The sequence below is a fragment of the Drosophila grimshawi genome, unplaced genomic scaffold (genome assembly GCF_018153295.1).
Source record: "Drosophila grimshawi isolate 15287-2541.00 unplaced genomic scaffold, ASM1815329v1 contig_848, whole genome shotgun sequence".
Classification (NCBI taxonomy): Eukaryota; Metazoa; Arthropoda; class Insecta; order Diptera; family Drosophilidae; genus Drosophila; species Drosophila grimshawi.
The window spans coordinates 4,202,747-4,216,614 of NW_025063692.1; the positions used below are offsets into that span (position 1 = coordinate 4,202,747).

At 37.1% G+C, this 13,868-nt stretch overlaps 1 protein-coding gene across 1 annotated transcript; it reads left to right on the top strand.

The window, feature by feature from the left end:
* Positions 1-11,168: 11,168 nt before the first annotated feature.
* LOC6569176 lies at positions 11,169-13,285 on the top strand. The gene is made up of 5 exons (XM_032741355.2): positions 11,169-11,431; positions 11,515-11,836; positions 11,898-11,974; positions 12,063-12,483; positions 12,652-13,285. Exons 1-5 carry the CDS (start codon positions 11,208-11,210, stop codon positions 12,910-12,912), a joined length of 1,305 nt encoding a protein of 434 aa, XP_032597246.1. The 5' UTR covers positions 11,169-11,207; the 3' UTR covers positions 12,913-13,285.
* The last annotated feature ends 583 nt before the right edge of the window (positions 13,286-13,868 follow it).

The window sequence follows — 13,868 nt, forward strand, 5'->3', positions numbered from 1 at the left end:
CACTATCGAAAAATTGAGCTTAATGTGGGAAAGATATGTAACCACACCTTTTGAATCAAAGATTTTGTAGTTAAGTCTGATAATCGACTCTGCATCATCACTCACGATGCTCTACGCAGTCTACAAAAAATTCAAGAACCAAGCATTTATTCTTAAATAGTTCCATCAAAACTCTATGCTTAAAAATACAGATTTCGGATTTCAAATCAATCTTTTGACTAACGAAAGCTCTGACCACGCAAACAAAACATTAATCAAAATATGTTTTTTATGATTTCAGAATATAATTTCTGATTTTCTTTTAAAATCTTGTAATTTTATCTTTACACTTCATCGCATAGAATAGACTTGCTTACGTGGTATCCGTGAGTCGAGCTCTTGTTCGCTTTCTTATTCGATTTTTATTATTTTGTGTTGGGTTGTGGCAAATGAGTTGCCAGTGCGGATTGAGGATTGAGGGGGCCGTGTGGGTTGGTTGGGTAGCTGCAAGTGCCACAGAATTTGGATTTCGAAAGTATAACCTCTTAAGGGATTACCAGAGATTTTGAGTTAAGACACTAGATAATTGGCATATGCTGCGTTTGTATACCAACAATAAGTACACATAATAATATAAATTTTGCTCTCATTAATAATGACTCGACTACATCTTCTATCGATTGTGGTATTTTACAATGTATATATATATATATATATATATATATATATATATATATACTTATATATTTACTTTGCAATATTTATTATATACCTGTACCTGAAATATACATTTATGTCAATGCCACAAGGCATATCAGTCTATCTGAGTTTGAGTATGTGTCTGTCTGTGTGTATGTGTGTGTGTATGTGTGTGTGTATGTGTGTGTGTATGTGTGTGTGTGCGTGTATAGGTGAACATATTTGAGACTGCTGCATTGAACAGTGTGAAGATAATTAAGTTTACGACGATGCTCCTGCGGCACTCAATGTCAGTCATAACGTGTTGGCCTGGCCGGGATACATTAGCGAGATAGGCGCCAGCTTTTGCTTTATTTATTTGAATGCTATCATCGCACGGACAAAGAGCGAAGCATTAGGCCGGGTGATGGGCGACGGGTGACGGGTGACGGGTGACGCGGGGCAGATGTGTCTTTTATCGCCTTTTCATCGGGGGCTATACTGCATATTGCATGAGTTGCTGCCATATGAAAATTTATGTGTGTGGGCCACGTATATGCACACTCACACACACTCACACACACACAGATCTACATACATACATAGAGACATCGTTTAAATTTGAACGTGTGTTTCACCACTCGACAGTGGAATCAGCAGGAGCAGGAGCAGGAGCAGAATGAACCACAAACATATCCTTATCGATGTTGCCTGTTGTCGCTAGCAATTTCGAGCAGCAGCAGCAAATGTTGCAATGTGTGTATGTGTGTGTGTGTGTGTGTGTTGATGTGGCCGCACTCAGTTATAGATTTCTTAGGGGACTCTGTTTATTATCCCTTTTTTTATATCCTTTCGCCTGGGTTTTTTATTTATTGATGTTGTACATTTGAGTTAAGGGCGAACGGCGTCGTCGCATTCGTTTGCCATAACTGATGCCGTTATTCTTTCTTAACCACCGCCCCAGTCCAACTGCTCCCCTGCCACACATATGCACAGAACGAAAAAAAAATATGGCGAGTATCCATTCAGCCCAAGTAATGTTCGACTTTCAGGTACAGTTCGTTATCCGAGTTTTTGAGCATACATCTACAATTTGATTAAAAAATTCTTTATTCTCATTTTCCTTACAATTTCCTTTTTTTCAAGGACAAAACAATGAATATGTCGAATAAAACTTCAGCATATAAGATCATGATTCTAAATACTTTTATCTCATTTCAAACATTTGACTCATTGACAGTTGACATTGACAGTCTGATTAACATGATATTTGATTTCTTACATTTCATTTTAATTTGATTTTAAGCCAATTATTTTTAGTTAATGAGTCTACGGCAAATAAATACATAAATTAATAATAAAGTATTGCCAGTTCTTGTTATTTTTTGTCAGTGTATGCATGGCCATGGTCCGCAACTAGGAAACGTGGTGTGGACAACAGTTGCTCCTTCAGCTTCTACTTCAACTTCAGCTCTAGCGGCCCATATGAAACAGTAATACAAATATTGCGCATAAGCCACGTTCGCCCCAGTGGCAACATAGTAGCCCCTGACCATATTGTATGTGTGTGTATGAGTGTGTGTGTGTGTGTGTGTGTGCTGGTAAAGCGATCAAAAGTCAACGGCAACTGCCATATATATTGAACTTGCCGAGCAATGGCAGCAACCGTAACGGTTCCGGTTACGGTTCCAGTTACGGCATCAGTAAAGTTGTTTGCTTTAAAACTTGTTTGAGTCGTCGCCTCTACCAATCCCCCCCTCCCCTAATACTCTTCGTAGTACCCACTAACTTGAAACATCAGATATTCGCTTCACCGCCTGAATGCATTTTTTAAATGGGATTGGACACAAATTGTGCCACTCAGCTTCAAAGCTAGCTTATTACTTCACGTAGTTTCCAGTTTCTGTACTTACATGATCTCAGTTGTGAACACAGCCAAAGAGTTACACATTCTAGCAATAGCGTAAAGAATTTGTTATCTAAGATTGTATGTTCACATCTTAAAGGTATTTGTAAGTTTAAAAAACCAAACGATTGTTGCTACGAAAAATACATATTTGAAGTGAATTTGTATATTATATACTGAGCTCATTAAAAATCCGAAAAATGTATAACAAATTTGTGTCTTATTGAGTAAATATATATTCTTGATCAGCATCAATTACCGACTCCATTTTGCCATGTCTGTCTATGGGAACAAGCCGTTTTCAGAGACAGTAGGAGCCAATTGTCTCAAATTATCATAGACAGTTAAAGTTAAATTCATTTAGTCGATAACTGCCACTATTTGGCGATACAAATTCATATTCTACACCAAATGACACAATCACTAAAGATATAGCAATCCAGTTGTTATATAATAACTGCGCCAAACGCATTCCAACTTGTTTTTAAAGAAGCTTTGACTTTGATATATTACGATTAGCTGTTTAATGTATCTATTTGAGTTAATATATTGCAAATAATTATGTATTTGACATTTCAAAAGAGCTCATGTACAGCATGAACCAGTTATAATATCAATCGGATATTCTTTTGGCATAAATTACCTCATTGAAATAACTGGCTTAGATTTTGTTAATATGAAATGTTTATTGAACAAGCCTTGATTTCTGTCAATCATTAAAAAATTGTTATTTAGTTGTTTTGCTGTGGTTTCTGCCCGTTGATTTGTGCGCTGCAGTTGCTCATCATTGGCGTTTGTGATCCATTTCACGAGCCACTCGATGCTGCGTATGGCGCCACAGTCACAATCATAATTGATTCAATTTTAATTGGAGCATTGGCGCAAAACTGCAACTGATGCTGCAACTGAAACTGGAACTGAAACAAAAATGCAAATGCCAAGTGAACCAAACATGACAGCCCCGTTACGCCCGAAGGCAACGATCGATTTGCCATTTGCCATAGCATACAGCATTGTACACAACCGTTCATCTAAATATTTCAATTCAACATTGGCAGCTATCTAATATGGATTGAGTGTGATCTACGGTATTTGACTCAATTAACATCCAGCTTTACACTGTGTTGTTCATCTAAGTAAACATCCTTTGATTCGAGTACAAGACGTATCGAAATTGAATAGAACGCCAGGAATCTAAAGCCTGCCAGTCTATTCTAGACCGAACAACCTTGAATCAAATCATTTTCAGATATTCATTAGACTATTATTAAACTGAAATTTCGATTGTATATTTTGTTCATCTGTGAATCATTTTCATTTAGGGATAGATTATTACGTATCTATAATAGTTATCAATAACATTTCATAGAAGAGCAGTAACTGATTTCAGCTTAGAATAATTGGCATTCGATTTACATTATAATAAAGAGAATACTTCACAAGAATTTGAAGAAAAACGAAAAGGAAGATCTAATCATAAATATATAACATACATTTAACTCTCCTTACCATTCCCTGATAATCGTGCTGCATAGATCAAATATATAAATAAATCACAAGCGATCTATTTATTGATAGATCTCATCTCATCTTGTTTCAATTTCCCAAATTTCAACTTCTGTTTAACGAATATCGAACCTATTTAGTTGATCTGCACTGTTTCTCATATTCCTTTCTCTTTTTTGTTGTCTATCGCTGTCTGATTTTACCTCCCTCCCTCCCCCTCCCTCTCGCACTGTCTCTACTTGCATTTGAGCTGCAGCTGAATCACATTTAATATTGGCTTGTCACGTGAATTTAACTGTGCCACGTTTGAGTCCACTGGCAACTGCGCTTTCATTTCGCCTGGTAAAATGCGAAAGTGAAATGCGAGCTTCAAAAAAAATGGAAGGAAAAAAAAAAACGGAAAAAAACATAAATTACACAAATCAAAAAGACAAACCAGAAAAAAAAACAATATTAAAAAACACGTTGAGTAGAATACTGTAGTCGAGTGAGCTCGACCACGAGATACCGGCCACCCAGCTGTTAAATATACTCAGACTTTATTGCCAAATTTCCCTTTAAAAAATTGTGTACGCATTCTGGAGGTGCTGGCATATCTCACATATCTTATGCTATATACACCTTATACTTTCTTCTGTCTACTGCGTAAAATGTACAAAACCATTATACCCTTTTAACCAATTTTGATGGGTTCAGGGTATAAAAAAGTAAAGGAGAAAAATATTAAAAATTGCAATTTGAGTTCAAATGAATAAAATCGATCGAAAATGTTAGTAGTACTTAGTTGCAGTGTTTTTGACTTTTGTTTTTTTACAAAGGGCAAAGTGCAGAGGACTACGTGTGCCAACTAATTCAGAAAAATCATTTTTCACTTGCCATGTTTTCACTGGGCCGACGGGTCGGCTACGTAATCGAGCCAAGTTTAAACAAAATTGGGAAATTTGAATTGCATTTAATTATGGGACCCAATGGATCGATTGATATGCCTTCAGCTAGAAACCAAATTTACCTAAGCTTACATTTCAATCTAATATTACTTTATTTAATAAATTATTTGAAACTTTCTCTCTCCACCATGTGCGAGAATAAAAAATATCAAATGATTGTATGACATGGCACACCAATCTAGACACATTGTTTATCGCACACAAAGAGATTCCCATGGAGTATACATGTTTCAAGCAACACGCTTCAAGGGCAACGAAGGATTCAATTAATTGCATCTGAGTTGAGTACAATTTTAAAGAGTTCGCTGCGAACAAAGGCCATAAAAAGAATGAAACGAAAGAGCTAAAAAAAAGATGGCATTTGAGTATATTTTATGGGGGTGCACACGGGTGTCCAGATTAGTGGGCGATATCGGTGGAAAAAAGCCCCAAACGAAGCAAACGGCAAAGTCAACCAGTCCACGCTTGAGTGACAGAGGCTATCAGTGAGTTTCGATCACAGTCAACATGTGAACGAGGATGTGAATCTAGATGTGGATGAGGATGAGGATGAGGTAAAACCCATGTCACGACAGCTGGCTGCGATTGCGACAAGCAGCAGCAACAAAAGTGCCAAAATAAATAAATTAAATTGTTAGAAAACGTAGCAAGTTTTTTAACACCTATTCAAAATTATTAAATGGGGTATCATGGAGCGATGCAAACAGAGAGCAAACATCACCCATCCCAAAATGTGTATTCACTCTTCACTTCTTTTCTCTTGTTAAACCCAAGATTATATTCTTTAATATTCGTTTTTGCTGTACATTAGACAGCGATATTCAATTCACGTTCAATTAAAAATGAATTACACTTTAAATATTGGCAAAAAAAATGTGTTTAAGAAAGCGGTCTAGATAGCCTACATTCGTGGGTTGTTAAACATTCAGATTTGGTCTGCACCGAATCATTCACATTCCAGAAAGCTGACTTTGGAACCACTCTCTGCGTAGCCTAAAAGGTTTCTCCACATATTCCTTTCTTCCTTTCCTTTCTGAAATTGGCCGTATATTAGATAGAAACAAATGATTCACGAATCAGTTTTACGCTGTGTACAGGGTATATACCTAGTAGTATACACTCGTCGTTTGCAGCTATTGTTATCGACCACCAAAAAACATCGCATGTTGCATACGAAATCGAAATGGAAAGAAAAACGAAAACGAAAATTGCCAAAGTTGATTTGCTGCACGTTTGAATTGTCATTGGCAGCAAGAGCAAAGAACTCTTTGAGGCGTGCACTCATTAGGACTCATATATATATATATATATATATATATAAATATAATATATAGCAGACATTTGGAACTTGAATAAAGTTTGAGGCGTAAGTAAAACAAAACATTTCCATGAGATTTGCAATTGTTGAGTGAAATGTGTGCAGCGAAATTGTTTTTGGGAAACACATGCGGTGCTCGAAACAATTCATAATAATTGTGTTTAGCTGCTTTGGCACTTCAACTAATTAAGTCAATTTATCATTAGCCTGCACAAATTTCTATGCAACCAACTTGGCTGTTACGCCCCGCCCCCTCCAAATCCCATCCCAGCCCAGTCCAGCCCATTGACATCTTGGCCTCGTCGTCGTCGTTGTCGTCATCTCTAATGGCAGCTCGTTAAATTTATTGCGCATACGCCCCCATATACCTGGAAAGCGTTGTCGGCGATTTGTGAGCTTCACGAGCTGCTTTAAATGTTAAATGCGCAAATTACGACGCACGTGCCGCACAGTCATTGACTGTGGCACTGTGGACGTTGACTTTGCCTCCTAGCTGCGTCTGACGGCCGCCCCCACACGCGGATTGGGCGTGTCACGAGAGAAGCGTTGCAACCAGGCTGCCTCTAGTGCTTTTGAAGGCGAAACAAATGCTTTGATATTTATTGCCAGCCAACTCAGTCAGTCAATCAGTCAGTCAAGCAGTCAGTCAAGCAGTCTCACTGACACTCACCGTCGTCACTTAGATCAAAAATATGCTCAGTATTGAGAAAACCAAACCCAAAATTTAAATCACTTGACCTGTCTTTCACTGTAGTTCGCTTGTTATTTTCAGAATAACTTTGTGAGAGTTCAGAAGTATTTAAATGTCGAAAACAGCAAGGATTGAAGATACGAGTCTGGTCATGCTTTGCTCCATTGCCTGTTATTAATGTGTGCCAGACTTAAGTGTGGCCAGCCCCCAAAAATATAGAAAGTGATAATAAACACACACTGAATGCAACCATTTGCCAATATATACGATGCATATATATCTTTCAGTGAAAGCATTCGTTAGGGTGTGTGCGTGCCTACATAAATTATGTTTAAATACACATACTACTTAAGATAAAAAGTTCAACATTTTGGGGTGAATGGGAAAGTAAACTAAATACCATGTTTTTAAGATATTCACTTAATTGCTTAGCGTCTAGTTTTATGCATAAGAAGAATACTGAAGTTGACGTGATCATATCGAGTAACAACATTTTTTTAATTGAAATTCGAATTTATGAATAGTATAGAAAGGTATAGATTTTTAAAATTATATGCTTTCTAATCGGAGCCTGTCAAGTAAAAGAGTAAACTTTAAGTATAACTTTTGTATACCGTATTTCGCAACATTTTGTTGAAGTAAAGATATAATTATTGGCTTGAGTTAAGCATATAGTATTTAAGATGTACTTACAACCAGCAGTCGGATATTTATTTTTGTACAACTGAAATGTGAAACGAACAATGTGATTGGAATATTCAGCGAATTGAATTAGAATCTGCCAAAACTTTTGAAAATCGACACTTTTGGGCCCAAGGACAGCTCATATTATTATTCAGACGATATACATATTTCTAAAATTAAAGGTTCTTAGGTTTTTTTCTTCATTCCAAAGTATATTTTTCTAAAATCGAAAAAAGAATACGTCTAATTTTTATTTTCTTATGCATACACAGAACTCAAACATATATTTTTTTTTTTTTTTTGTCATTTCATTTGTTTTTAATCATTAGTATTTTATGATTATGATATACAACATTCTTGATAGAGATTCCAACTCAACGATTCTGAAAGTAAGGGATTTAATTTTTACTTTGAAATTTATTTCTTCATAATAGAAAACAGTTCTCAAACAATAAAGTAGAAAACAAGCCTTAGCAATTCAGCGACATAATTGGATATATGACTTACAAGTGATATACTTTTTTATTTGTATTTCTTCAGAGCAACTTCAATTTAAAGATTATACTTGCAGAGTTGCAAATTATTGCTCGCTTAGCATCTGGTATTTTGGGATGGATGTTGCATTGAACTGCGGCACGGCACTAATTAGATCGTTCCACATTTTCATGGGGCTTTGGGGGCTGGTTGGTGTGGGGGTGTAAGGCTGTTAGGGTGTGCGCCTGTCGACAGACCTTAACCTTTAACCCTTATCATATAAATCGCCAGAGCCGAGAGAGGCGTCCCCGACGGGTTAACACAGCTCACTAACGGGTCACGCTCGAATATTGCCCTTGGCCGAGCAGTGCTTCGGTAATTTGCTGTTTTTGGTATTTGTTGATGTATTTTTTTCTTTTTTTTTGGCTTTCGCTTTGGCTTTGGTCGGGTTTGGTTTGGTTTTGGTTTGGTTTCGGCTTGTTGTTTGTTGCTTTTGGCCACTTGGCCCGTTTGCCGTTTGCCCTGTTATTATGTGCATCCTGTGCGTTGGGCCCTGTAATTTATTTATGGCCACATAATAAATCTGTGCATAAGACATTGCTTGCCCAACCAGTCAGAAGAACTGGCGAAGCATCGCCAGAGACGCTAACTGCTACACAGAAAACAAATATCGTGCGACTCAAATTGTTACCTTTCGATCGTTGCTTTGTGTTTGATTTTGTAGAATATATGGCAAAAACACGAGATTTTCATTCAATTTTTACTGTTGTCAAGCTCGGCGAAGAAACAAGTGTGTTTGTGTTTTTTTTTCAGTGTACGTCCTTTTGCGATGCTTTCTTCTTGGGTTTTAGTGTGCTGTGCTGCTGAGCTGTGTCCTTTAATGTTTTCCTCTTCTCTTCATGATTTATTGCAGAGTCATTTTGCGCAAACTGTTGTTAATAGCTATACGGTGACATCAACCAGCAGCTGATCAACTATTCAACTTCTCAACTGCTCAACTCGACTTCCTGAATATAGGCTGCAAGTAGTCTTGCATTAAGAAAATGATCGACTGAAGAAATCAATATCCCCACACATATCAATAGCCGAATCAGGAATGTAGGTTTCTCAAGTAACTCGACCATTTACTATTGTAATTTCAATGATGAATTATTAATATTGGTAAAGATTTATTTAACAATAATCACAAACCCATTGCATTTGAAATATAAAGAACACAATGTGTTGAATATGCTATATTCTATCTACTCTATCAGAGGCAAAGGCCATCTAATCTTCCGCTCTGTGTTTCACATGTGAGGTAAGGCAACCAATAGGCAATCAGATTAAGTCGTACAAATATCTGACTGGCTGGCGATTTATTAGAATCGCACCAAAATCAATAATGAACCTGACTTCAATTTTGCTAACTCAGCTGGCGGGTGTTGTGGAATGAGGAGTGTGCTCCTCCGCTCCCCCCGGTTTTCTACTTTGACTGATAATGACAAGAATGAACGGCGTAGTCAAAATGCGGTCACCTTAAAGACTAGCAGGCAGTCTACGCGTTATTCCCTTTCCAATTATTATCATTATCATCACAATCATCAGTATGAATATCAGTGAATTCAATGTCAGAGTTAAATTAGGCAACACTTCGCTGGGCGTTGTAATATATTATACCCCAGTCTATGTATTACAGGGTGCTCGCTTTAGCTTCACTGGGCTGCAAAGACAGCGCTTACAATTTATGGACATTTGCCACGCCCAGATAAAAGCAAATGTAAAAGTGGAAGAAGCCTGTATATGGCTAGTATTTTACCGAAAAAAAAAACAACCAAAAAAGGCGGCTGTAAAACTAATACTGAGACTGATATTCACGCTGATCAAGCATACGCATATATATATATACGTATATTGGATTGTTTCAGGCGAAAAACAGCGATTTGATTCTCTTATCTCTGTTGAAATTCACGAAATTATTGTTTATTAAATATCCATTATTATAATGATGTAACGCATAAATTGCTTTCTTATTGTCTGATTCGACAATTAACAATTCTGTCATTCTTGAACGTGTACATTTTGTACAGTATTTGCTTGTACATTTCCCTTAAGGGACACCATTCTGTACATTCAACATTCTTAAAGAATATTGCGAATATTAGAAATTCACCCCGAGTATTCAGTTTGGGCTTCTGAATGAATATATATGCCGCCTTAATTTTCCCGTATTCTGTAACATTTGTCTTCAGGCTATTAGTCGAGCTCAATCGACTACAGCATTTTTAATTGTTTTTGGAAATGCTTAATGTAATTTAATAATGAATTGATAGCAGAACTCAACTAGAAAAATAAAAATAAACTAAACATGTTTGAAATGAAGTAATATCAATAAGTTTTTGTATATGCTCAACTTGAGGCAACGAATATGTGCGCAGCTGTGGGTTATACTTGTTTCAACTGAATAATGTAGAGTCAGCGATTCAATAATCTTATCAGTGTTGATGTGCATAACTAAACTGGATTTTTGAATTACTGTTCATTGAATACCCTATATTGAGCTTAACTGTTGTTAATACGAGCGCATGTTCCCCGCAGTCTCTCTGCTCCTACAAATAGAAAACACTTATATATTTAATAGTTTTTGAGTTAAAGTCACAAAATTCAAATATCGATAAAAAGAAATGAAAAATAATTCGTAATATCCCACATGTGAAAGCTCAATTTAGCTGGGAACTGGGAAATTGGATAACTACAAACCTGCCGCTAAATTGGTAATTGCCCACATTCACCACCGACCACGAAAATAGCGGAGGCTCTAAGAACTCTAGTTATCAAATTTAGAATTTATAGAGAATTCCACAGTCGGCTAAGCCCGTCTGCAACGATCCCACTATGGTTGCATAAACTTAGGTCAAAATGTTCAAATATAGATGATTATCATGTCTCAATATATTATTAATATTGATGCGATGTCTGTGCTTGTGCTATATAAAGCGAGCTCAGCCCAATGCAATGTTATAGAGTCGACTTTTGAAACTCGCGATGTTCGAAATGTTAAAAGGATTAATTCTAGGACTGGTTTTTGGCCCCATATTATTACAGGGCGTAAGTGCTGGATGTGTGTTGAACTTAGATTCGCCTCGTCCGCAAGTTGTGAACAATTTTGGCTCAAAATATTTGGTGACAGAATCAAAACCGATTTTACAACGAGAAGCCGGTGAAAGTGTATACCTATTTTGTTCAAATGGTTTCAACTTACATCAAAAGTGTGTACAATTTAATTCTGTAGAAGACTATATAAATCAATATATATACATATATATATATACATAAATTATCTCCAATTCAGCTACCATGGATCACAAACCTTCAACAACCACCAAATCAAATTAACCTGTAATTACGACGATTCGTGGAATTTTTTAAATACAGAAATTAATTCAAATCAAGGATTACCTAATATAAATTGTTTGGGAAACCAAGTATCTGAAATGTATGAGAGTCGTTCGCCTATGAAAGATTGCGCCAAACACATGAGTCTCGTTGTTGGCCAGAGCTTTGGGGATCTTGGCTCAGTGAAAAGCGTTGCCATGTGCTACGATATCATTCAGCAGCAGCTCAAGTATGTTAGCTACACGGCGTATCCTTCCAAACTCAAGGTCATCGAACAGGCAAGAGTAAAACTATCGTTATTAGTCCACTATTATTTAAATGAAAGCATCCCAATTACAGACTCAGGTTGGCCAGTTAAATCGATTGGGTCTGGACATCTACGTAGCCTATACCAGGAGCCTATTCCGGGAAGTCAGGTAAGTGATAAACACAAAGTTTGCGAAGATTTGAAAAATTTCTAAATCAAATAAATTTATTAATTTTAAATATTCACAACTGTTGTAGTGCGTTGGATATAGCCGAGAAATTCAGAAAGGACACGCAATTGAATATGTTGTTTGGAGCTGAAACCTACGAGTATACCGGACTAATACAGGACGAGGCCTTCGCCTCTGATCTATTGAATTTCAAGGAGATGCTCGGCATTGTGTGGCTGCGAGGGCTTCGCACTGGCAACTGGCGTCATTTGTTAAATGCGATGCATATGGCCAGCCTGGCCGCCAAGTACGATGTTAACGTCGGTGTCTCCGGGATCGTTACTCTGCCAACGCTACAGTCCTGCAACGAGACGCGACGCCTCACCATCGAGCTGGACTCGGGCGACACTCTGCCGGTGCCCGCTCACATATGGGCACATATACGAGCGGTGGAGCCAACAGTAAATGGAACGGACGAGTTCGTTGTGATTGCCCACAATTCGCCTTTTGTAAGTGTTTATGGCCGTTTTGCTTGCTATCCCCATATATTTGTGCATATATGTATGTGTTAATATAGAGATAAAAGAGTCTAGTTTAGCCATACACACATACATACGTAAATACGAATCTTGACTAATCTGATTATTTCTCCTGTTTCACATTTCACATTTCACCAGTTCACCAGCAGTGACAGAGATGGTTTGTGCAGGAGCATGTGCGAGGAGGTAGACTGGCTGAAAAACAGTATGTTTTTCAAATTACGACACTATCCTGCTTATGGGCTCGTCCAGTGCTGCCACGTTTTGGATGTGGAAAACAAATTGGACAACTTCCCAAAGAATATTGTACAGTCAACGTTCATCGAACCTGTACAGATTAGCGAAGAACCAATTGAAGAATCAATTGCAATCCCTGTGTATAACTCATTCGAAGAATAATTGGACATACTTTTATAAAATCACTAACATATTTAGGACCTTTCTATTTACTCTATGATCAATTTCTCCATTAATTTTTTAAAATTAAATTTCAATTAAAGCAAATTAAGCAAATTGGATTGCCTTGATTGTAACTTTACTTGAGGTCTATTCCAATTCAAGCTCACAGTACTGCTTAATGTATAATACTTTAAATCCAAATCCAAATGTATAATACTCTAAATCCAAAATGGAGCACTTGCTGTTTTTTTCTGCCAGATATTTTATGGAGCAATGATGGTGACCCTTAAAGTATGTAGCTTAATGAAATATTGACCGGAATAAAAAACATAATGTTTGATTTCTTGACCGCACTGATCTGTCAACAAAACTACTCTGACCAAATTCGGTAAAAATTTGCCACATTCTGTTATTTATTTATTTATTTTTATTGTAGAAATTGTGTCAAAAATTGAGCTGTTGATTTATACAAGTTCGTATGGGAAAACAGAAAGTAGGGGACTTTAATCAATCAACTGTTATGCGATAGCTGGCAATATTTTTCAGCAATTGTTTGCTGATTGGATGCCTTGACTTTGAGTCGTTCGGAATGGGCAAGCTGAATGTGTTGCTTTGAGTTTGAGTATGTTGGCGATAAGGTTGTGTGTGACTGAAGGCGATTTAATTGCCATAAGCCACAAAGCTGAGCCGACACAAATGTGCCGTTTGCTTTCCAAGCCCAACCCAATCTACCCACTTTGTTAAATTTATGATATTAGTTTCCTTTAACTGAAAGCGAATGAATGCCTCTTTAAGGCAACAGTTTATTGTCATGGGCCTCAATTGCTTTTGGGCAACTGACCTGCGCGACTGATGCGTCAAAGTTCATAAATGTTCTAAACCTGGAATCATATCAGGCGACGCCAAATCATTAATATGGGTTTTAATTAATTTTCAAGCAACACTGAAAAGCAACG